The sequence below is a fragment of the Sus scrofa genome, chromosome 6 (genome assembly GCF_054392235.1).
Source record: "Sus scrofa isolate SSC_HxYL_T2T_F1_AM1 chromosome 6, Sscrofa_HxYL_maternal_Yorkshire_Landrace_v2.0, whole genome shotgun sequence".
Taxonomy (NCBI): Eukaryota; Metazoa; Chordata; class Mammalia; order Artiodactyla; family Suidae; genus Sus; species Sus scrofa.
Genome location: NC_139388.1, coordinates 52,347,751 through 52,367,755, shown reverse-complemented (window position 1 = coordinate 52,367,755; position 20,005 = coordinate 52,347,751). Strand labels below are relative to the sequence as shown.

General features: G+C 52.5%; 1 protein-coding gene across 3 annotated transcripts in view; it reads left to right on the top strand.

The window, feature by feature from the left end:
• The window catches only part of FCGBP (Fc gamma binding protein), a 44,511-nt gene that overhangs the window by 9,620 nt on the left and 14,886 nt on the right, over window positions 1-20,005 (top strand). For all 3 annotated transcript variants that reach the window (XM_084960455.1, XM_021094376.2, XM_084960457.1), the window contains exons 6-12: window positions 745-1,349; window positions 3,758-4,325; window positions 9,629-10,221; window positions 12,632-13,223; window positions 13,329-13,528; window positions 16,030-16,171; window positions 18,725-19,062. In XM_084960455.1, the coding sequence (XP_084816581.1) occupies window positions 745-1,349; window positions 3,758-4,325; window positions 9,629-10,221; window positions 12,632-13,223; window positions 13,329-13,528; window positions 16,030-16,171; window positions 18,725-19,062 (3,038 nt within the window). The remainder of the gene's footprint in view (window positions 1-744; window positions 1,350-3,757; window positions 4,326-9,628; window positions 10,222-12,631; window positions 13,224-13,328; window positions 13,529-16,029; window positions 16,172-18,724; window positions 19,063-20,005) is intronic.

Below are 20,005 nucleotides of genomic sequence, written 5' to 3'. Positions count from 1 at the left end.
TGGAGTTGTTTGCTTACAATTACACAGTTGAGAAGGGGAGAGCTGGGATTTGAACCCAGGCCATCTGGGTTCCAGTAACCTTCTCGTAACCACATGCTACCCTGCTTTCTGAGGAAAGGCCCATAGAGGCAGAGGGAACAGCCAGTGCGAAGGCCCTGAGGCAGGAGTGTGAGGACCAGAGAGGAGGCCACTGTGGCTGTGGCAGAGTGAGCCAGGGGGAGAGTGAGAGGAAATGACAAGGAGGCGATGGGCCTGATGGTCAATTATGGGAAGCCTCTGGACCAACAGAACCCTAGCCTTTATCCTGAGCAAGATGAGCCGCAAGAGGGCCTGGAGCAGGAGAGGCACCTCATCAAGGGTTCATGGGCTCCCTGTGGCTGCCTGTGAGGAACAGGATGGGAGGAGGGATGGGAGCAGTGGGGAGAGGGGCAGGAGGCTGCTGGGGTGAACAGGACCAGGGCAGGGACTGCAGTGAAAGGAGAAGAGGGCAGATTCCGGATAGATCTTGAATGTGGAGTTCACAGGATTTACTGACAGGTTGGCTGTCAGTGAATGAGGGAAAGGGAGTCAGCTGTATCTCTGAGGTTTGGGGTCTGCAGGCGGAAAGGATGGATGTGCCATTAACCGCGATGGGGAGCTCTCAGGAAGGAGCTGGGTCGGGCAGAAAAGACCCAGCACGTTCCGGGTTGGGCGTCGGTCGAGGGCTGCTGCACTGGCCTGACCCACCCTCCCTTGTCGCCGCAGCCCTGTCCTGCCCCGCCAACAGCCGCTACCAGCTCTGCGCCCCCGCCTGTCCTGACTCTTGCAACCCCACCGCGGTGCCGTCCAACTGCTCTGAGCGCCCGTGCGTCGAGGGCTGCGTGTGCCTCCCGGGCTTCGTGGCCAGCGGCGGCGCCTGCGTGTCGGCCTCGTCCTGCGGCTGCACCTTCGAGGGCCGCCTGCTCGCGCCGGGCCAGGAAGTGTGGGCCGACAAATACTGCCAGCGGCGCTGCACCTGCGACGGCGGCACCGGGCAGGTGCGCTGCAGCGACACGCAGGGCTGCCCCTCGGGAGAGCGCTGCCGCGTCCAGAACGGCTTCCTCGGTTGTTACCCCGACCGCTTCGGGACCTGCCAGGGTTCCGGGGACCCGCACTACGTGAGCTTCGACGGCCGGCGTTTCGACTTCATGGGCACCTGCACGTACCTGCTGGCCGGCTCGTGCGGCCAGGCCACAGGGCTGCCGGCCTTCCGGGTGCTGGTGGAAAACGAACATCGGGGCAGCCAGACCGTGAGCTACACTCGCGCCGTCCGCGTGGAGGCCCGTGGTGTGAAGGTGGTCGTGCGCCGGGAGTACCCTGGGCGAGTGCTGGTGAGCGAAGGGCGCCCGGGGCCGGGCGGAAGGGCAGGGGATCCCCCTTCAGGAGCAGGGGTCTGGCCCCTGGGATAGGCTGGCGGTCTGTTAGAACACCTCGTGGCCAGTGCTTAGGCCGGGGAGGGGGGGCGCCCCCACCCAGGCCTGGCTGTGTGACTGTCCCCTGGGTGCCTGTTTTGTCCTCTGATAATATGGGGCTGCCTCCCCACTGGGAGCCACTTCACAAGTGGTTGCACAGACTTGACGAATTAACATTTGCAGGATGTTTAAAAGGGGCCTTGGCACCCAGCAAGTGTTCAGTCAAGGTTGACTGCACATTTTATTGTTATGAACCCTCCAAAGTTATAGATCTGTAAATTTTTCCAGAGGACGACTGATTTTCAGAGAGTAAGGTGACATGTGAAAGGTTGGGAACTAGAGGTCGAGGGTACAGAGGGAGGGGGTCTCCCAGGTGGGCCCACGATGGCAGGTTTCTGTTCAGAGGCTCCTTACAGGGTCCACCACCTAGAAGAAGTCAAGAACCATGGATTTTGTCTTTAAAAAATGGAGAGTGGGAATACTGTGAGAGTCACAACAATAACTAATTACTAATAAGTCTTGAGCAGTTTGAGGCAGTGCCCCCCGCCTTGGGAGAAGGATAAAAGTGGAAATTGAAACCTAAGAGAACTTGCCATGTGCCAGGCACTACACTAAACCCTTTACAGGTCTTAACGTGTAATCCTTAGAATGGCCTTGGAGGAAAGGAAATTCTGCTCATGAACTTTAGTGTTTGGCATAGAGAAGCTTCTAGATAAATAGAGGGAATAACTGCTAATATTTATGCTTTCATCTCTCTGAGATGACATTTAAGCTAAGGCTTGAATAATGATAGCCAACACATAAGTCACTTCTGTGTACTAAATGCTTGCGATAAAGCAACTCATTTAATTTCTAGAACAACCCTAGAATTAGCTAATCTTGTTAGATAAGAAAACTGAGGCACAGAGAGGTTAAGCCACCTATTCAAGGTCAAACAGCTAATGAATGGCAGAGCCAGGATTTGAAGCCAGGATGTCTGGCTCGAGTCCATACTCTTAACCTCTACATTCTAATGCCTCTCCTGAAGACAGAGATGGAACAGGCAGGGAGAGAAGCGGCTGGAAGAGTGTTCCAGGCAGAAGGAACAGCAAGCGCAAAGGCTCTGAGGCAGGAACAAACATGAGGGGTAGAGGAGAAGCATGGAGACCAGTGAGGCTGGAATGGAAGGAGGTAGGGGATGACATAGAGGTGACTGTGATGGAGGCTTTTGATTTAGGCTGAAACCTGAGGGCTGAGGGAGAGACCACCAGGTGAAGAGTGGTGGTTCCCAGGCAGAGGGGTCCGTGGGTACAAAGGCTGAGGCGGGACTGAGCTTGAAGAATGCAGAACAGCATGGGGCCAAGGAGGCTGCACCTGAGCGAGTAAGGCTGGGGAGATGAGATAGAGAGACTGGCAGGAGATAAGGTCAGAAAGGGGAATAAGCAGGCCCTAGTGGGTAGAGGATTTCATTTTTAAGCTGAGATGTGAAGGGTGGTGGGCAGGCAGTCAGACAAAGAATAAGGATGTGGAAGAGGGTAGGTATGTTGCAGTCAGCGGGTACAGCAGGTGCAAAGGCCCTGAGGCCGGGCTGAGCTTGGTGAATTCAGGAGAATATCGAAATGCCCGCATGGCTGGAGTTGCAATTCTAGGGAATGAGGCAGTCCTGGAAAATTAAATTGGAGAGCAGTGAGGCTCAGAGCATGTATGACCTCGGAGGGGTTTGAATCAAAGCTGATGCCTAGAAGATGAAGCAGAGGTGGCCTAGTAAAGCATGATGTGGGAATTCCAGGAAGAGGTCACAGCAAGTGCAAAGGCCCAGAGGTGGGAATGCACTTGATATGTTCTGGGAGACAGCAAGGCAGCGGAGGGAGCAATGTGGGAGGTGATGCAGGCACAAAGGTGGACAGAGCCAAGGTTAGGCAGCATGTTCTAGAGAAGGGGCTTAAATTTAAGCCAAGTCCTGAAGGATAAAGGGAAAGCAGCCAGGAGAAAAGTGGTAGGTGGTGTTCTTGGCAAAGGGAAAAAGCCGTAAAGTTGGGCTAAACTGGGAGAGTTAGAGGACTATCAAGAAAGCCAGTGTGGCTGGAGCAGAATGAATGAGGAGGGACGACAGGGGGAGGGAGGTAATGGGGAGACAGATCCTGTGGGCTTTGAAGGCCATGGGTTAGGGATTTGGATTGAAGCAGATACTTGAAGGATGAAGAAAAGTGGATGGTGTGCCAGGCAGAGGGAACAGCAAGTGCAAAGGCCCTGGGGTGGGAATCAGACATAGCGCTCAAGAGAATAGCAAGGAGCCCAGAATAGCCATGAATACCCTGACCCCTTGGTCCTCCCACATCTCTCCCCAGGTGGATGACATCCTTCAGTACCTGCCTTTCCAGGCAGCAGATGGGCAGGTGCAGGTGTTCCGCCAGGGCCAAGATGCCGTTGTGCGCACAGATTTTGGCCTGACTGTCACCTACAACTGGAATGCCCACGTGACTGCCAAGGTGCCAGGCAGCTATTCTGGGGCCCTGTGCGGGCTCTGTGGCAACTTCAATGGGGACCCAGCTGATGACCTGGCTCTGCGGGGTGGAGGCCAAGCTGCCAACGCACTGGCCTTCGGGAACAGCTGGCAGGAGGAAACGAGGCCCGGCTGTGGAGCAACCAACCCAGGTGACTGTCCCAACCTGGACTCCCTGGTGGCCCAACAGCTGCAGAGCAAGAAGGAGTGCGGGATCCTTGCCGACCCCAATGGGCCCTTCCGGGATTGCCACAACACCCTGGACCCCCAGGGCGTTGTGCGGGACTGTGTCTACGACCTCTGCCTGCTGCCAGGCCAGTCTGGACCACTGTGCGATGCACTGGCCTCCTATGCTGCTGCATGCCAGGCCGCCGAGGCCACTGTGTACCCCTGGAGGAACGAAGAACTCTGCCGTGAGTACCGGGAGTAACAGCTGGGGGTGGGGGGGTGTTCAGCTTTATGTACATTCATTAGTATATAAATATCATTAAGTCATTTAATTTTCATTATAGCCCCATGAGGTGGGGGCTGTGGCTAACATTTAACAGATCCGGAAACACAAGCTCAAAAGGACTGTTAAATGCCTGGGGGCATGACAGCTAAGAAGTCGAAGGTATAGTAAATATTTGTAAGATGACTCAATATATCTGGTGGCCCCGGGTCTGTTTCCCATTTGGCTGCTGTCATTCAGAGAGGAGCAGCAGCTGCCTTTAGAAGGAAGTTGGTCCCCTTTCCCATTTCTTCTTGGTCCCCTTCTGGCTTACTTCACTCACTCACAACATGTGCCTGGACCTGCGGGCAGTCAGTTTGAAACCATGACCTCAGACGTAGGTGCAGGAATGGTCTTCAGGTGTTTTTTGCTTCCCTATAAAAGAAGTCTGAAACACCATGCGTCCCTTCACCAAATGTTTATCTTTCAAAATTTATTGTTGGGAGTTCCGTGGTGGCTCAGCAGGTTATGAACCCAACTAATATCCATGAGGATGCGTGTTCAATCCCTGGTCTCGATCAGTGGGTTAAGGATGTGGCGTTGCCGTGAGCTGTGGTGTAGGCTGGGATCCTGCATTGCTATTGTTGTGACTGTGGCATAGGCTGGCAGCGGCAGCTCTGATTCGACCCTAGCCTGGGAACTTCCACATACCACAGGTATAGCCCTAAAAAAGTAAAAATAAAAAATAAAAAATAAAAAATAAAATGTATTGTTGAAATAGAATAGTTATTCAAAAATATGTATGGATAATAAGTGAACAGCTTGACCAGTTTTCTGCAAGAGAACAAATATGTACCCAGTCCCAAAATCAAGAAAAAGAGCATACCGAGTCCCCCACCCTGAGAAGCCCCTCATGCCCCCTCCCCAGCACTGTGCGCCACGAGGTCACCACTGGTCTGACTTCTAAAGATGTTGACCTTCATATAAGTGGGACCACACGTCTCTAGTTTTTCATCCTAAATAATCACAGAAGATGTAATTTCCAGCAAATGGTAACTTTTGATGTTAAAAAAATCTTTTTATTATGGAAAAACTTGAACATCTTTAAAAGTAGAGAGAAGAGGATAATGAACCCTCATATATCCATCATTTAGTTTCCACAATTATCAACATAATATTGACATTTAAAAAAAATTTTTTTTAGGGCCACACCCACGGCACATGGAGGATCCCAGGCTAAGGGCTGAATTGGAACTGCAGCTGCCAGCCTACACCACAGCCACAGCAACACCAGATCTGAGCCATGTCTGTGACCTACACCATAGCTCACGGCAATGCTGGATCCTTAATCTACTGAGCGAGGCCAGGGATCGAACCGGCGTCCTCATGGATACTAGGCAGATTTGTTTCCACTGAGCCACAACGGGACCTCCCAAAATAAAATTCTTACTTGGCTTATATTACTCTTTTCAACACATTGAACAGATAGACACCACACAATGGGACATATCACCATTAACTGAAAAATACTTGATAAATACACGAATGTCACATCATTCCTTTTTTCCTTCAACTTATATTCATTCAACACATATTTGTTGAACCCTTGCTATCTTCCAGGTGCTGGGGAGACAGTGGGAGAGAAAACAGGAAAAAAAGTCCCTACTCTCCTGAAGTGACCTTCTAAGGGTTTTTAGTTCCAGCAGAATTTAACCTAATGTAATTACCTGCATATATATTTAAAAAAAAAAAAGTCCCTTTCTTTTTTTCCTTTTTGGTCTCACCTGTGGCATGTGGATGTTCCTGGGCCAGGGATCGAACCTGAGCCACAGCTATAACCAGAGCCACAGCAGTGACAACACTAGGTGCTTAACCCACTGTGCCACCAGGGAACTCCAAAAGTCTCTTTTTTGATCACTGCATCAATTAGTTTTTGCTGGATAACATCAAATTTATTTGAGGATGGAAACATCCCAAACCTTAGTGGATTCAAACAGCATGTATTTATTGTTTCTCAGGATGCTGGGCGCTGCGCTGTCCTCCTGGTCTAGGTTAGCGTACCTTACCTCTGCGGGCTGCTGGCCCCTCCACAGAGGCTGGGAGGGTCTACAGTGGCCTGACTCACATCTGGCAGTTGTCAGGCTGGTTGCTTTGGGGGGGTCTCCGTGGGAAGTGCTTGTCTCTGCTCTGCTTGGTCTCATCTTCCAGCCAGCTAGCGCAGCCTCTTCACACAGTGGTCTCAGGGTTCCAAAGAGGAGCAAGAGCGGACACCTCCCACTGGGCAAGCGCACTCTGGCCCTCTGGTTGGCATCACATCTGTTCAGGTCCCATTGTCCGAACCCAGTACCACAGCCAAGCCTAGAGGAAGAGGTGGTCATCCTCAGTCTGTCACGACCCCCGTTGTACTTCTCTGCCACAAACATAGACATGAGAGAACAACACTTCATAATTTGTAGAAACATCGGAAACCATAGACTCTGTTTTTTAAAAAAAGGACAGAGTGAGATATCATGGCAAGTTCTGTTAGTACACAACCGATAAAAACATTAAACAGACGGAGTTCCCATTGTGGCGCAGCAGAAATGAATCCAACTAGTATCCATGAGGATGCGGGTTCGATCCCTGGCCTCACTCAGTGGGTTAAGGATCTGGCACTGCCGTGAGCTGTGGTGTAGGTCGCAGACCTGGCTCGGGTCTGGCATTGCTGTGGCTGTGGCGTAGACCGGCAGCAACAGCTCTGATGAGACCTGTAGCCTGGGAACCTCCATGTGCCACAGGTGTTGCCCTAAAAAGACCCCCCAAAATAATATTAATTAATTTAAAAAACTAAAATTGTCCCTTCACGTCCCCAGAGGTTTTCACACCCAAGGGCAGTACCCCATGCTAGCATTCAGGACTGTTCTCTTCTGTAAAGTGAGAGAAGCTTGCCAAAGGGACGGTGGGAAAGGAGATGCTGCTCCCTCAGAGGCTCATTCTCAGGTCAGTCGTTTCAGGAAGGACTCGAATGAGTTGGAGCCAGGACTTGTGAGGCACCCTTCCCATCGGGCAGGTCCTGTTCCAAGGACTTTACAATTCTCATTTCATCCTCACCATCACCCTGGGAGATGGCATCTTTCCTATCCCTATTTTTAAAAATGAGGAAATGGAACCAGAGATATTAGGTAACTTGCCTGGGATCACACAGCAGCACAGCATGATTTGAGCCCAGGAAGCCTGGCTCCTGGATTTGTACTATGAATTGCTGTGTTCTGTGGCCTCTGTAGAAATTGAGAATCTCTTATTTCCTTAAGCTACTCTTGCCCTTGGACCCCTTCGAAGTTCTAGAAGACTGAGTTGTGAGGACTCAGACAGGGGTGGGGCCTGAACCCATGTGCCCAGCTCCAGCTTCACCAATTGCAGATGTTTTGCTATTCTCATTCCTCCACCTCCTCTCCTACCACCCCTTTCTTCATTTATTTTGTGGAAATATTTTATTTATTTATTTTTAATTTTTTTTTTATTTTTTGCTTTATAGGGCCACACCCGCAGCATATGGAGATTCTCAGGCTAGGGGTCCAATCGGAGCTGCAGCTGCCAGCCTACACCACAGCTCACGGCAACGCCGGATCCTTAACCCACTGAGCAAGGCCAGGGATCGAACCCGCAACCTCATGGTTCCTAGTCAGATTCGTTAACCACTGAGCAACGATGGGAACTCCGTGGAAATGTTTTAAAGTAAATTCTAGACACAGGAGTTTTCCCATAAATACTTTAGTAAACATCTCCACCAGATAGGAGTTTTAAGAAACACGGCCACAACACTGTTATAACAAAAATAACACTAATTCCTTAACATCATCTAACACCCAACCTGGGTTCAAATTTTTTCAATTGTCTAAAAGTGTTTTTTTTTTTTTAAGTTTATTTGAATCTAGATCAAGACAAAACCCACACAGTGCATTAGGTTGAGTTTTTAAACCATTTCTATCCTGTAATAACCCCCTTCCCCCCAACAGTTATTATGAAATCTTTCCAATATACAAAAAAGTTGAAAGAAACACGCAGTGACTACCCATATTCCTAGCATCTGGATTCTAGCATCTGGATTTTACCACACTCGTTTTATCACAGGTCTATCCCTCTGTCCACTCCTCCTTGTGTTCATGCCATTTATTGAGGAAAAACAAAAAACAACAACAAAAAAAAAACAGGTCATTTGTCCTGTAGAATTTCCTGCCTTCTGGATTTGGCTCATTGCTTCTTCGTAGCTTTTCGAACTTGTCCCTCTGTCCCCAGATGCTCTTGTAAACCAAATATTGGATCTGTGCCGGTGCCGTCCCATAGAACCTTGGTGATGGGGGGAATGTTCTCTATCGGCGCTGTCCCAGCTGGTTGCCGCTAGTCACGTGTGGCTGTTGAGCCCTTCAAGAGGAGCTCGTGTGACCAAGACATGAAACCTTCAATTTTAATTAGCTTACATGGAAAGGACCACATGTGGCTGTCATATTGGACAGTGCAGATAGAGGCTTGATTGGGTTGTTTCAGGTTTTAGTTGTTTTGTTCGTTTGTGGAAACCTCCTGTTTTACCATCTGGGATGACTGGAGACTGGAGACAGAAACAGGGATTCTTTTAATTTTTTTCTTTACCATACTAGCCACATATTTTAATTTACTGTAGATTACTGCTACTACCACTGTATTACTACCATAGAATGAAGAAGCGAAAAATACCATATTCACAGAGTTCCCGTTGTGGCTCAGCTGGTTAAGGACCCCACGTTGTCTCTGTGAGGGTGCAGCTTGATCTCTGGCCCTGGCCTTGCTCAGTGGGTTAAGGATCTGGTGTTGCAGTGAGCTGCCATAGGTTGCCTAAGTCGCCTGTGCAGCTTGGATCCAGCCCTTTGGCTGTGGTATAGGCCGGCAGCTGCAGCTTGGATTGGACCCCTAGCCCCAGAACTCTCATAGGCTGCAGATGCAGCCGTAAAAAGAAAAATATAAATATTACACTCACAGATACACTGCATAGATCCCACACACACTTCGCACACATATGCATGTTTAAAATTTGTACCACAGTTCCACAATTGTTACCACCTTAAAAAAGGTCATAAACCCATGGTTAAACTGGAATAGAATCTTAACTATCAGGATTAGATTAACTGCAATGTGTTTCCCAGGCCCCAGTGAACAGAGGGCCTCCTGCTGCTGGACCTTACAGGTCTGGGGATGTGTGCACGCGTGTGTGTCGGGGGTCCATCGTGTCACCAGGAGCAGGGGTTCTTGATCCTGACGTCCCTCTCTCTGCAGCGCTGAGCTGCCCGCCCCACAGCCACTACGAGGAGTGCTCCTACGGCTGCCCGATGTCCTGTGGAGACCTCCCAGTGCTTGGGGGCTGCGGCTACAACTGCAAAGAGGGCTGTGTGTGTGACGAGGGTTTCGTGCTCGACGGTGAGTCCTGCGTGCCGCTGGCCTCCTGCGGCTGTGTGTACCAGGGTGCCTACCACCCACCCGGCCAGACCTTCCACCCGGGACCGGGATGCGATTCCCTTTGCCACTGCGAGGAGGGCGGCCTGGTGTCCTGTGAGCCCTCCAGCTGTGGTCCGCACGAGGCCTGCCAGCCATCCAGTGGCGTCCTGGGCTGTGTGGCTGTGGGCTCTGCCACCTGCCAGGCTTCAGGAGACCCGCATTACACCACCTTCGACGGCCGCCGCTTCGACTTCATGGGCACCTGTGTGTACGCGCTGGCTCGGACCTGTGGGACCCGGCCTGGCCTGGCCCAGTTTGCTGTCCTGCAGGAGAATGTGGCCTGGGGCAATGGGAAAGTCAGCGTGACCAAGGCGATCACTGTCCAGGTGGCCAACTTCACCCTGCGGCTGGAGCAGAACCAGCGGAAGGTCACGGTGAGAGCAGGCGCAGTCGGTGAAGGGGTGGGGTCTGCCGGTGGAGCATGCGCAGCGCTCAGCCCAAGGGTGGGTGGTGCAGAGCTCAGGCTGGAATGGGGAGCCCGAGGTCCCCGAGGAGAGGAGGTTCCAGGCGGAGCCTACAGTGGGGAACCAAGGAGGGAGGAGGCCCACCTGGACCTCCTCCCATGTGGCTCAGTCTCCCCTCTCCCTGCCCCTTGATTACCTCCGCTGGGCATTTCCTCCCCCCCCCCCCGCCCCCGCTTCTGCTCCGTCTTCCCCTCCATCCCGGTCCCTCCCCCTCCATCCCGGTCCCTCCCCCTCCATCCCGGTCCCTCCCCCTCCATCCCGGTCCCTCCCCCTCCATCCCGGTCCCTCCCCCTCCATCCCGGTCCCTCCCCCTCCATCCCGGTCCCTCCCCCAGCCGCCTCCTGGTCTCACAGCCAGTGGCAGAACATGATGCAGTCGGAGGTTGGGAAAGTTCAAGGACAGGAAAAGGTTCAAGGATAAAGGGCAATGTGTGCGTGACCCCATCAGCTCTTAACAACCACAACAGCAATAACAGCAGTGATGGTTTTTACATGGCTGACCCTAGACCCTATTGGCTGCCAAGCACTCCACATCCACAGTATCATTTATCCTCACAACAGTAGCCGGAGAGACCATGATTTACTTTATTTTTTGGCGGTCCCATCATTGGCCCGATGCCCCCCCAGAAAAGGCAGGACTTGAAGGCAGGACAGAGTGAAATGGATCCTGTCGTGGACTCTCCATGAGTCCCTCATGGACTCTCCACGATGCGTTCCTGGCCCAGCAGGGTTAGGTCTCTTACAGAAACTGGCATCTGACTTACACTGGCGGGATTTCTCCAGAGATCCCGCGAAAATGCAGGCACATGGCCCTTGTACTAGGAGTGGTGTTGATGATGAGGATGCTGATAAATGGCTGAATTTTCAAGTGCTCACTATGCACTGAACATGCATTAGATGCTTTAATACAGCCTCTGATGTAGCCCACGCTCCTGGAATAGCGCCTGGGCACATAGTTGGCTCTGCAAGTGTACGAGTTCTGAGTATTATTATCTGCCTCTCACTGAAACCCTCAGCTTCTCTCTGAGGTGGAAACTACTCTTATCCCCACTTTATAGATGAGAAAACTGAGGCACAAAGGTTGAGTCACTTGTCCTTAACAACCGCCTGACCCTGCTTGGGAATTCTGATGGTTGACTTGTGTTTTTAAGAGACTTAGCCAGAAGCGTGTCTTTCTCCTGCCTTCTCCTCTGATGCCTCACGCTTCCAAAAGGCTCCAGTGCTCATCACATCTGCCTTAAGGAAGGAGGAGCAAGGATGTTAATTAGAGGTGGATTTACAAGGTTTTGTTGGTGCCCAGCAGCCTTCAACTAAACCACTGGTTCTTGGCTCATGGATTGGAAATTCAATTCCCTCAGGAATTTAGCCTGACTTTCCACCCATGGATGCTTCAAGCAAAAACCCTTAGCACTCACTTACTCTTCAGAATAAAAACTTCCAGCTGCGGAGCTCTCCCAGAGCACCCGTTCCGTGCCAGGCACATTTCTCAGCACTTTACAGTGTTAGTTTCTCTAATCCTGACAACTCTGTGGGGCAGGTAGCTCAACCCTACTCAGTAGATGAGGAAACAAACAGAGACGTGGCTCACACTCACAGAGAGAGTGAAGGGCAGAGCTGTGTTTGAACCCAGACAGGTGGCTCTGGAGTCAATCACTGCTTCATTGATCACCACAGCGAGTGGTGAATACATGATAGCCAGTAAGGGTATTATTCCATTGAGATCTGTATTCTTTTCCTGTGGCTGCCATTACAAGTTACCCCCAACTTGGTGGCTTGAAACAACAGAAATTTATTTCCTCATACTTGTGGAGGCCAGAAGACCAAAATCAAAGCGTTAGCCAGAACTGCACCTGCTCCAAAGGCGCTGGGGGCGAATCCTCCCTGGCCTCCTCCGATTCTGGTGGTTCCAGGTATTCTTGGCTTGTGAGCATCGCTCCATCTCTGTCTGCATCCTCCCATGGGCTTCTCCTGTGTAGGTATCTGCTGCTCTTCTGGCTCCTCAAGGACACTCATCATTGGGTCATTGGATGTAGTGCTCCCCCTAATCCAGGAGGATCCCATCCCAAGATCATTAACCTAATTACATCTGCAAAGACCCTTATTCCAAATAAGGTCATATTTTGAGGTTCTGGATGCACATATCTTTGGGGAACCACCGTTCAACCCAGTGCAAGACCCTATTATTATGCCCATTTTACAAATGTGGAAACTAAGACCCAGAGAGCTGAGGTCACCCGACTCTCCAGTGTCAGGCAGGGGCTGACCCGGGGTCTGACCTCTCGAAGTGCACCCTCTGAAGGGCGGCATCTCCCGCCTCCCAGGTGAACGGTGTGGACGTGAGGCTGCCAGTGGTGCTGGCCAACGGCCAGGTCCACGCCTTCCAGCATGGCTCTGACGTTGTGATCGAGACCGACTTTGGCCTGCGCGTGGCCTACGACCTCCAGTACAATGTGCGGGTCACCGTCCCAGGCAACTACTACCAGCAGCTGTGCGGCCTGTGTGGGAACTACAACGACAACCCCAAAGACGACTTCCAGAAGCCTGACGGCTCTCAGGCAGGCAGCCCCAATGAGTTCGGCAACTCCTGGGAGGAGCGAGTGCCGGACTCTCCCTGCCTGCCGCCGCCCACCTGCGCGCCCGGCGGGGACTGTGAGCCAGAGCCGGAGTGTAAGCCTGAGCTGGAGGAGAAGTACAAGCAGGAGAAGTTCTGCGGGCTCCTCACCAGCTCCACGGGGCCGCTGGCCGCCTGCCACAAACTGCTGGATCCCCAGGGCCCCCTGCAAGATTGTGTCTTTGATCTCTGCCTGGGTGGCGGGAACGAGAGCATTCTTTGCAGCAACATTCATGCCTATGTGAGTGCTTGCCAGGCGGCTGGAGGCCAGGTTGAACCCTGGAGGACCGAATCCTTCTGCCGTGAGTGAGGGGCAGAGGGTGGGGGCGTGAAGGTGCTGAAGGGGCAGACCCGGGGTCTGCAGCCCCTCGATCCCTGGGGCCCTGACCCATATCCCCTCTTTGCAGCGATGCCGTGCCACCCCAACAGCCACTACGAGCTCTGCGCAGATACCTGTTCCTTGGGCTGCTCGGCGCTCAGCGCCCCCCCGCAGTGCCCAGAGACCTGTGCTGAGGGCTGCCAGTGTGACTCCGGCTTCCTCAACGACGGCAAAGGCTGCGTGCCCATCCAGGAATGCGGCTGCTACCACAACGGTGTCTACTATGAGGTGGGGACCGGGTCATCCCTGGACTCCCCCTCTCCCCACCTCCCACCTACTCCTCTTCCCCTCCCCATGGCTCCACCATGGCCCAATTTGTCCTCTCCCAGCTGGCTCCTTCCCAGCCCCTGATCTTGCTCCCTCTGGTCCACCATCCCTATGGTAGCAGGAAAGATATATTTATTTATTTATTTACTGCTTTTTAGGGCCGCACCTGCAGCATATGGAGGTTCCCAGGTTAGGGGCCCAATCAGAGCTACAGCTGCCGGCCTACACCACAGCCACAGCAACGCCGGATCCGAGCCGTATCTGCAACCCACACCACAGCTCATGGCAATGCCGGATCCTTAACCCACTGAGCAAGGGCAGGGATCGAACCCACACCCTCATGGTTCCTGCTTAGATTCGTTTCCATGCTCCACGACAGGAACTCCAGGAGAGATCTTTCTAAATATGACCATAGGTCCTGCAACTTGAAACCCTTCCCTGGCTCCCCAGATCAAGTATCAGCTTTGTATCCCAGGTCTGGATTTTTGTCTCCATTATATCAATGACGAGCTCCCTCTGCTTCGCTCTCCCACCCTCTTAGAGTGACTCCTTTTCTTTTGACCTGAGCGTGTGATGGGCTAGTCTGTCTCCCTCAAGGTCTGAGAGCTCCGTGAGGGCCAGGACCCTCTCTGTCCTTCTCCTCATAGGGATAATAGTACTCCAGCAGACGGGTGGGTGTGCTTACCACGTCCAGGTGCTGCTTGAAGTGCTGTATGTGAAATGTAGGTGCATTATATATATATACACACTCATTTATTATTTATAAATTATTATTTATTATAAAGTTTTTCACACATGCGAAAGTCAAGAGGACCGTAAAATAAACCTCCATGTACCCACCTCTCCGCTTCAGAAATAATCAACATTTTCCCAGTCTTGCTTCATCTCTGCCCCCATTTCCTCATCAATATTTAAAGAAACGTTTCATCTGTGCTCTATGTGTAGGTATACCTCATAGGTATGTCTTCGTATATGTATGTATATCTTTGTAAATTGGTACTTTTTTTTTTTTTTTTTTTTTTTTTTTTTTGCTTTTTGGGACCAGTTCCATGCATATGGAGGTTCCCAGGCTAGGGGTTGAATCAGAGCTACAGCTGCCAGTCTACGCCACAGCCACAGCAACACCAGATCCAAACTGCATCTGTGACCTACACCACTGCTCACGGCAAAGGAGTCACTCTGAGAGGATGGGAGAGAGAAGCAGAGGGAGCTCGTCATTGATATAATGGAGACAAAAATCTCCCTGAGGGAGGCCAGGGATCGAACCTGTGTCCTCATGGGTACTAGTCAGATTCGTTTCTGCTGAGCCACAGCAGAAACCCCAAGTTGGTGCTATTATTACCTGCAACTTACAGATGAGGAAACTGAGGTGTAACGAGGCTGAGTAATTTGAGCAGAGTGATATGGTTTGGAGATAGCAGAAACAGGCTTCAGACCTGGACAATCTGCTCCAGAGCCTTTGTTCGTAATTCTTACAACATTTCTCCAACACAGCAGACATTTAGTGGATATTTTCTTTTCTTTCTTTCTTTTTTTTTTTTTTTTTTTTTTGTCTTTTTGCCATTTCTTGGGCCACTCCAGTGGCATATGGAGGTTCCCAGGCTAGGGGTCTAATCAGAGTTGTAGCCACCGGCCTACGCCAGAGCCACAGCAACTCGGGATCTGAGCCGCGTCTGCAACCTACACCACAGCTCATGGCAACGCCGGATCATTAACCCACTGAGCAAGGGCAGGAACCGAACCCGCAACCTCATGGTTCCTAGTCGGATTCATTAACCACTGCACCACGACGGGAACTCCTCTTTTTTTTTTTTTTTTTTGTCTTTTTTTGCCATTTCTTGGGCTGCTCCTGTGGCATATGGAGGTTCTCAGGCTAGGGGTCGAATTGGAGCTGCAGCCGCCAGCCTATACCACAGCCACAGCAACGCCAGATCCTTAACCCACTGAGCGAGGTCAGGGATCGAACCCACAACCTCATCGTTCCTAGTCGGCTTTGTTATCCACTGAGCCACGACAGGAACTCCAAGTGGATATTTTCAAATAAATGAATGAGTGATTAAAGGAATAAAAATGAATGAATGAAAACAAATTCCCACTATGGCACCACGGGTTAAGAACCTGACTGCAGCGGCTCAGGTTACTGTGGAAGTACGGGTTCAATGCCTGGCCCAGCACAGTGGGATGAGGATCCAGCATTGCTGCAGCTATCTCGTAGGTCACATGTCAGATTTGATCCCTGGCCCAGAAACTTCCATATGCCACGGGTGCAGCTGAAAAAAAATGAATGAATGAATGAATGAATGAATGAATGAATTGGACCCCAAGGCCATGCTGTGCTTCAGACAAGGGGCCACCCTGCTGGAAGATGTCCCTTCTACGTCCTAAAGACCCCCTTTATGCCCAGAACACCAGAGTTGCCAGAATCAGCTCCACCCTGACAGCTGTGTCCTCTCTCCCCACAGCCAGAGCAGACGGTACTCATTGACAACTGCCAGCAGCAGTGCGTGTGCCATGCTGGAAAGGGCATGGCGTGCCAGGACCACAGCTGCGAGCCAGGGCAGGTGTGCCAGCCCTCGGAAGGTGTCCTGAGCTGCATCACCAAAGGTGCTGGGTTGGGGCCGGGGCCGGTGTGTCTGGGGAACAGAGGACAGGGACTCCGGAGTCAAGGGTGGTGTGACCCAGATCTTCATGGTGGGACTAAAGATTACAGTCTCAGACCTGGGAACCCCTGAGCTGGGATTCCCAGAGCCAGGGGCAGGGGCCCTCCAGACTGGGAGGCAGGGACTCTGACGGTGGAAACCAGGCTCTTGGGACCCTCGGGGCTAGGGTTCCGGGAGCAGGTGGCCAGGACCATCAGTGTCAGGCAGGGACAGGCAAACTTTTTCTCTAAAGGGCCAAATGGCAAATATTTAAATTTGTAGGCGATACGATCCTGGTCACAAGTACTCAACTCCACCATGGCAGCATGAGATCAGCTGTAAACCATGCAAGTGAAGGGGTGTGTCTCCAGTAAAACTGTATTTACAGGAACAGGCAGCTGGTCGTGCATAGTTCTGCCAACCACTGATATGCAGGGCTCCAGACATCATCCCCAAGAGGGAGGGCAGACTGAGATCCACAGGGACAGAAAGCAGAGGCCTGAGGTCTCAGGCAGAGTCCCCACCCACGCCAGGGTCTTGGACCTGCCTCAAGTGGAGAGTCAAGGGTTATAGAGACGTGGAGTTCCCGTTGTGGCTTAGTGATAATGAACCCGACTCGCATCCATGAGGATGCCGGTTCCATCCATGGCCTCGCTCAGTAGCTGGGATCCCACATGGCTGTGGCTGCGGTGTAGGCTGGCAGCTACAGCTCTGATTTGACCCCTAGCCTGGGAACTTCCATATGCTGCAGGTACAGCCCTAAAAAGCAAAAAAAAAAAAAAAAAAAAAAAAAAAAGACACGCTCTCAGACAGGAGATGTCTCTCCAGATTATGACTAAGACACAGAAGCAATTCCTGTTGTGGCTCAGTGGTTAACAAATCTGACTAGGAACCATGAGGTTTCAGGTTCGATCCCTGGCCTTGCTCAGTTGGTTAAGGATCCGGCGTTGCCATGAGCTGTGGTGTAGGTCGCAGACGCCGCTTGGATCCCGAGTTGCTGTGGCTCTGGCATAGGCCAGTGGCTACAGCTCTGATTCGACCTCCAGCCTGGGAACCTCCATATGCCACGGGAGCAGCCTAGAAAAGGCAAAAAGACCAAAAAAAGAAACAAGACTAAGACACAGAGCCACCCCAGGACTGATTTCTCACGGGGGAGGGCAGAGAATGGTTCCCTTATTCCTGAGGAGAAGGGAGCTGACTGAGACCTCGGGGCAATGAGCAGGATTTAGGGACTCCAGGGACCGGGGTATCTCGGTTGGAGTCCAATCAGGAGACAAAAGCCGCACAGCAGCTTTCAGAGGGAAAGCTTAACAGCAGTCTTTGCTTGCAATAGGTGTTGACGACTAAAGAGTAATAAAAATGCTAACACACACGAGAAGAGCAGACGTAGGGAGCAGGCCCTGCCCCAAAGGCTATAGCAGAGCACCCCAGGCAGGGGGAAATTGGGAAGAGGGCCCCCCTCCGGGGCTGAGAGGCAGATCTCATTGGAGGGTGGGGCTGTAGCCCACTGGATGGCAGGAGGCTGTACAGCGAGGAGCTGGCAGGCAGGACAACTCCCAGGGAGGGGCTGGCAAAACTCACTGGGAAGCCGCCTCTGGGGTGCCCCAGTGACATGGTGGGAAACTAGCTGGGGCCAGGGGACCTCACTGAGTGGGTGACCCACTTGTCCCTGGCCCCACTGGGGGCCAGGAAACTAGAGAGCAAAGCAGGCTGGAAGCAGAAGCCACCTCCTCCCGCCTTGATTCTCCAGCGCCCTCTACTGACAAAACCCAACTATCGGCAGATTAGCACCTAGGAGGCAGTGGATTAAAAACTGCAGAGAGAGAGAGAGAGGAGAAATTTTAAGGTTGAAGTGCTGCGCGTAGGAGTTACAAAAACTGAGGTCACTGATTCGGTGGCCTTAGGGACTGAGTCTTGGACAAAGAGACCCTCAGAGGTAAGGCCTGAAAAATGAGTTTCCCCAAAGTCAGGATCTCACGTGTTGCAACCCTGGGGAGATAGAGTCTTGCACAGAGGGATTCCCCAGGCTGTCAGCCTTAGATACAGAGACCCCAGGCAGGTCTCAAATATTGGGACCCCTGAGGTTAGTTTCCCACCAGAAAGTTCTCTTGGTGCCTGGGTGTTGGGCACAGAGACGTCCAGGACCTGGGCCTCGATGTGGTGGCCCCCTGGACCCTGGGACCCAGATCTTGGATAAAGGGAACCCTGGGCTGTGGGTGTTCTCGTAGATGCCCACGGGACTGGCATCCCTGTGGCTCTGGTGTCAGACCTCAGTCCTCAGGGCTGACATCTCAAGCAAGGGGACCCCAGGGCCCAGGTCTCAGACGTAGGGACCCTCAAACCTGAGTTTTGGTTGCAAGAACCTTGGGGCCTGCATCTCAGACATGAGGACCATGGCATCTGGTCCCACCCCCTGGCCCTTAGAGCCAGTGTCCCTGGCACAGGCTGGGGCAGATGCTGGCACGTGGCCGGTCTGATGCTGGGCAGCCCCTCATGGGCCTCTCTCCTCTGTCCCCAGACCCGTGCCACGGTGTGACTTGCCGGCCACAGGAGACATGCAAGGAGAAGGACGGCCAGGGCGTCTGCGTGCCCAACTACGAGGCCACATGCTGGCTGTGGGGCGACCCCCACTACCACTCCTTCGACGGCTGGAACTTTGACTTCCAGGGCACTTGTAACTACGTGCTGGCCTCAACCAGCTGCCCGGGGATCAGCGCCCAGGGCCTGACAGCCTTCACTGTCACCACCAAGAACGAGAACCGGGGCAACCCTGCCGTGTCCTTCGTGAGGCTGGTCACCGTGACCACCCTCAACACCAACATCTCCATCCACAAAGGCGAGATCGGCAAAGTCCGGGTAAGGATGGTCCCCGGAGCCCCGGGTGGGGCGGGAAGGGTCCTGCCAGCTAAAGTTAGGAGCTCAATGCGCTCTTGCTGCACTTAGGCCTGAAACCAAATAGCAGCAAGAGCAACAGTAATTACGGCCGAAACATCACTCCTCTAACTGGGAATTAAATGAGCCTAACCCTTCATTAAGGGCTTTAATGCAGGACTTCAGAACTTGCCTTTTCAGAGACCCAGGTTTGAATCCAGGCTCTCCTTATGAGATGTGTGATGCAGGGCAAGTGACTTGATTTGCGGGGCCTCAGTCTCCTCATCTGTGAAATAGGGGCCCACAGTGAGGTAACGCATGTGAGGGGCTCCACCAAGGCTCTTATCCCAGTAAGCACCCCTGAGTGTTTGCGAGGAAACCGATGAGAGGCCCAGAGCCTCAAACATGGAGAGAAATTCAGGAAGACCGAGAGGGAGAGCTGAGCCACGCTTTCCACCCAGGGTCGTACAGTAGTGCACCTCGATGGCCGCTCACAGGGAGAGAATGAGGTTTGGGACAGGGTAGGCACTCAATACATGACGGCGAGTGAGCGGAGGAGACGCCCAGACACACAGAGATGCCCAGGAAGTGAGGAGAGAGGGAGGCAGGGAGGGAGACACAGAGAAAGACCACCCACACCCACACGCAGGTGCAGGGCCAGAGACCGCGCGACAAGAGACAGAGACAGAGCATGGAGGGGGACCAGACAGCGAGATATGCAGAGTGAGAGGAACTCAGAGAGAGAGACTAGGGAGAAAGAGGTCTAGAGGTAGAAAGAAAGAGAGAGAGGGAGGGAGGGAGGAGGAAGATGGAGATCAAAAGAGAAACCCAGAGAAAGTAGCAGAGTAGGCTTTCAGTCTCCAGGCCCTTAACTAGAAGGTATGTTGTAATGTTTGTCAAATGACTGTGTGACCGTCAGCCATGGGGA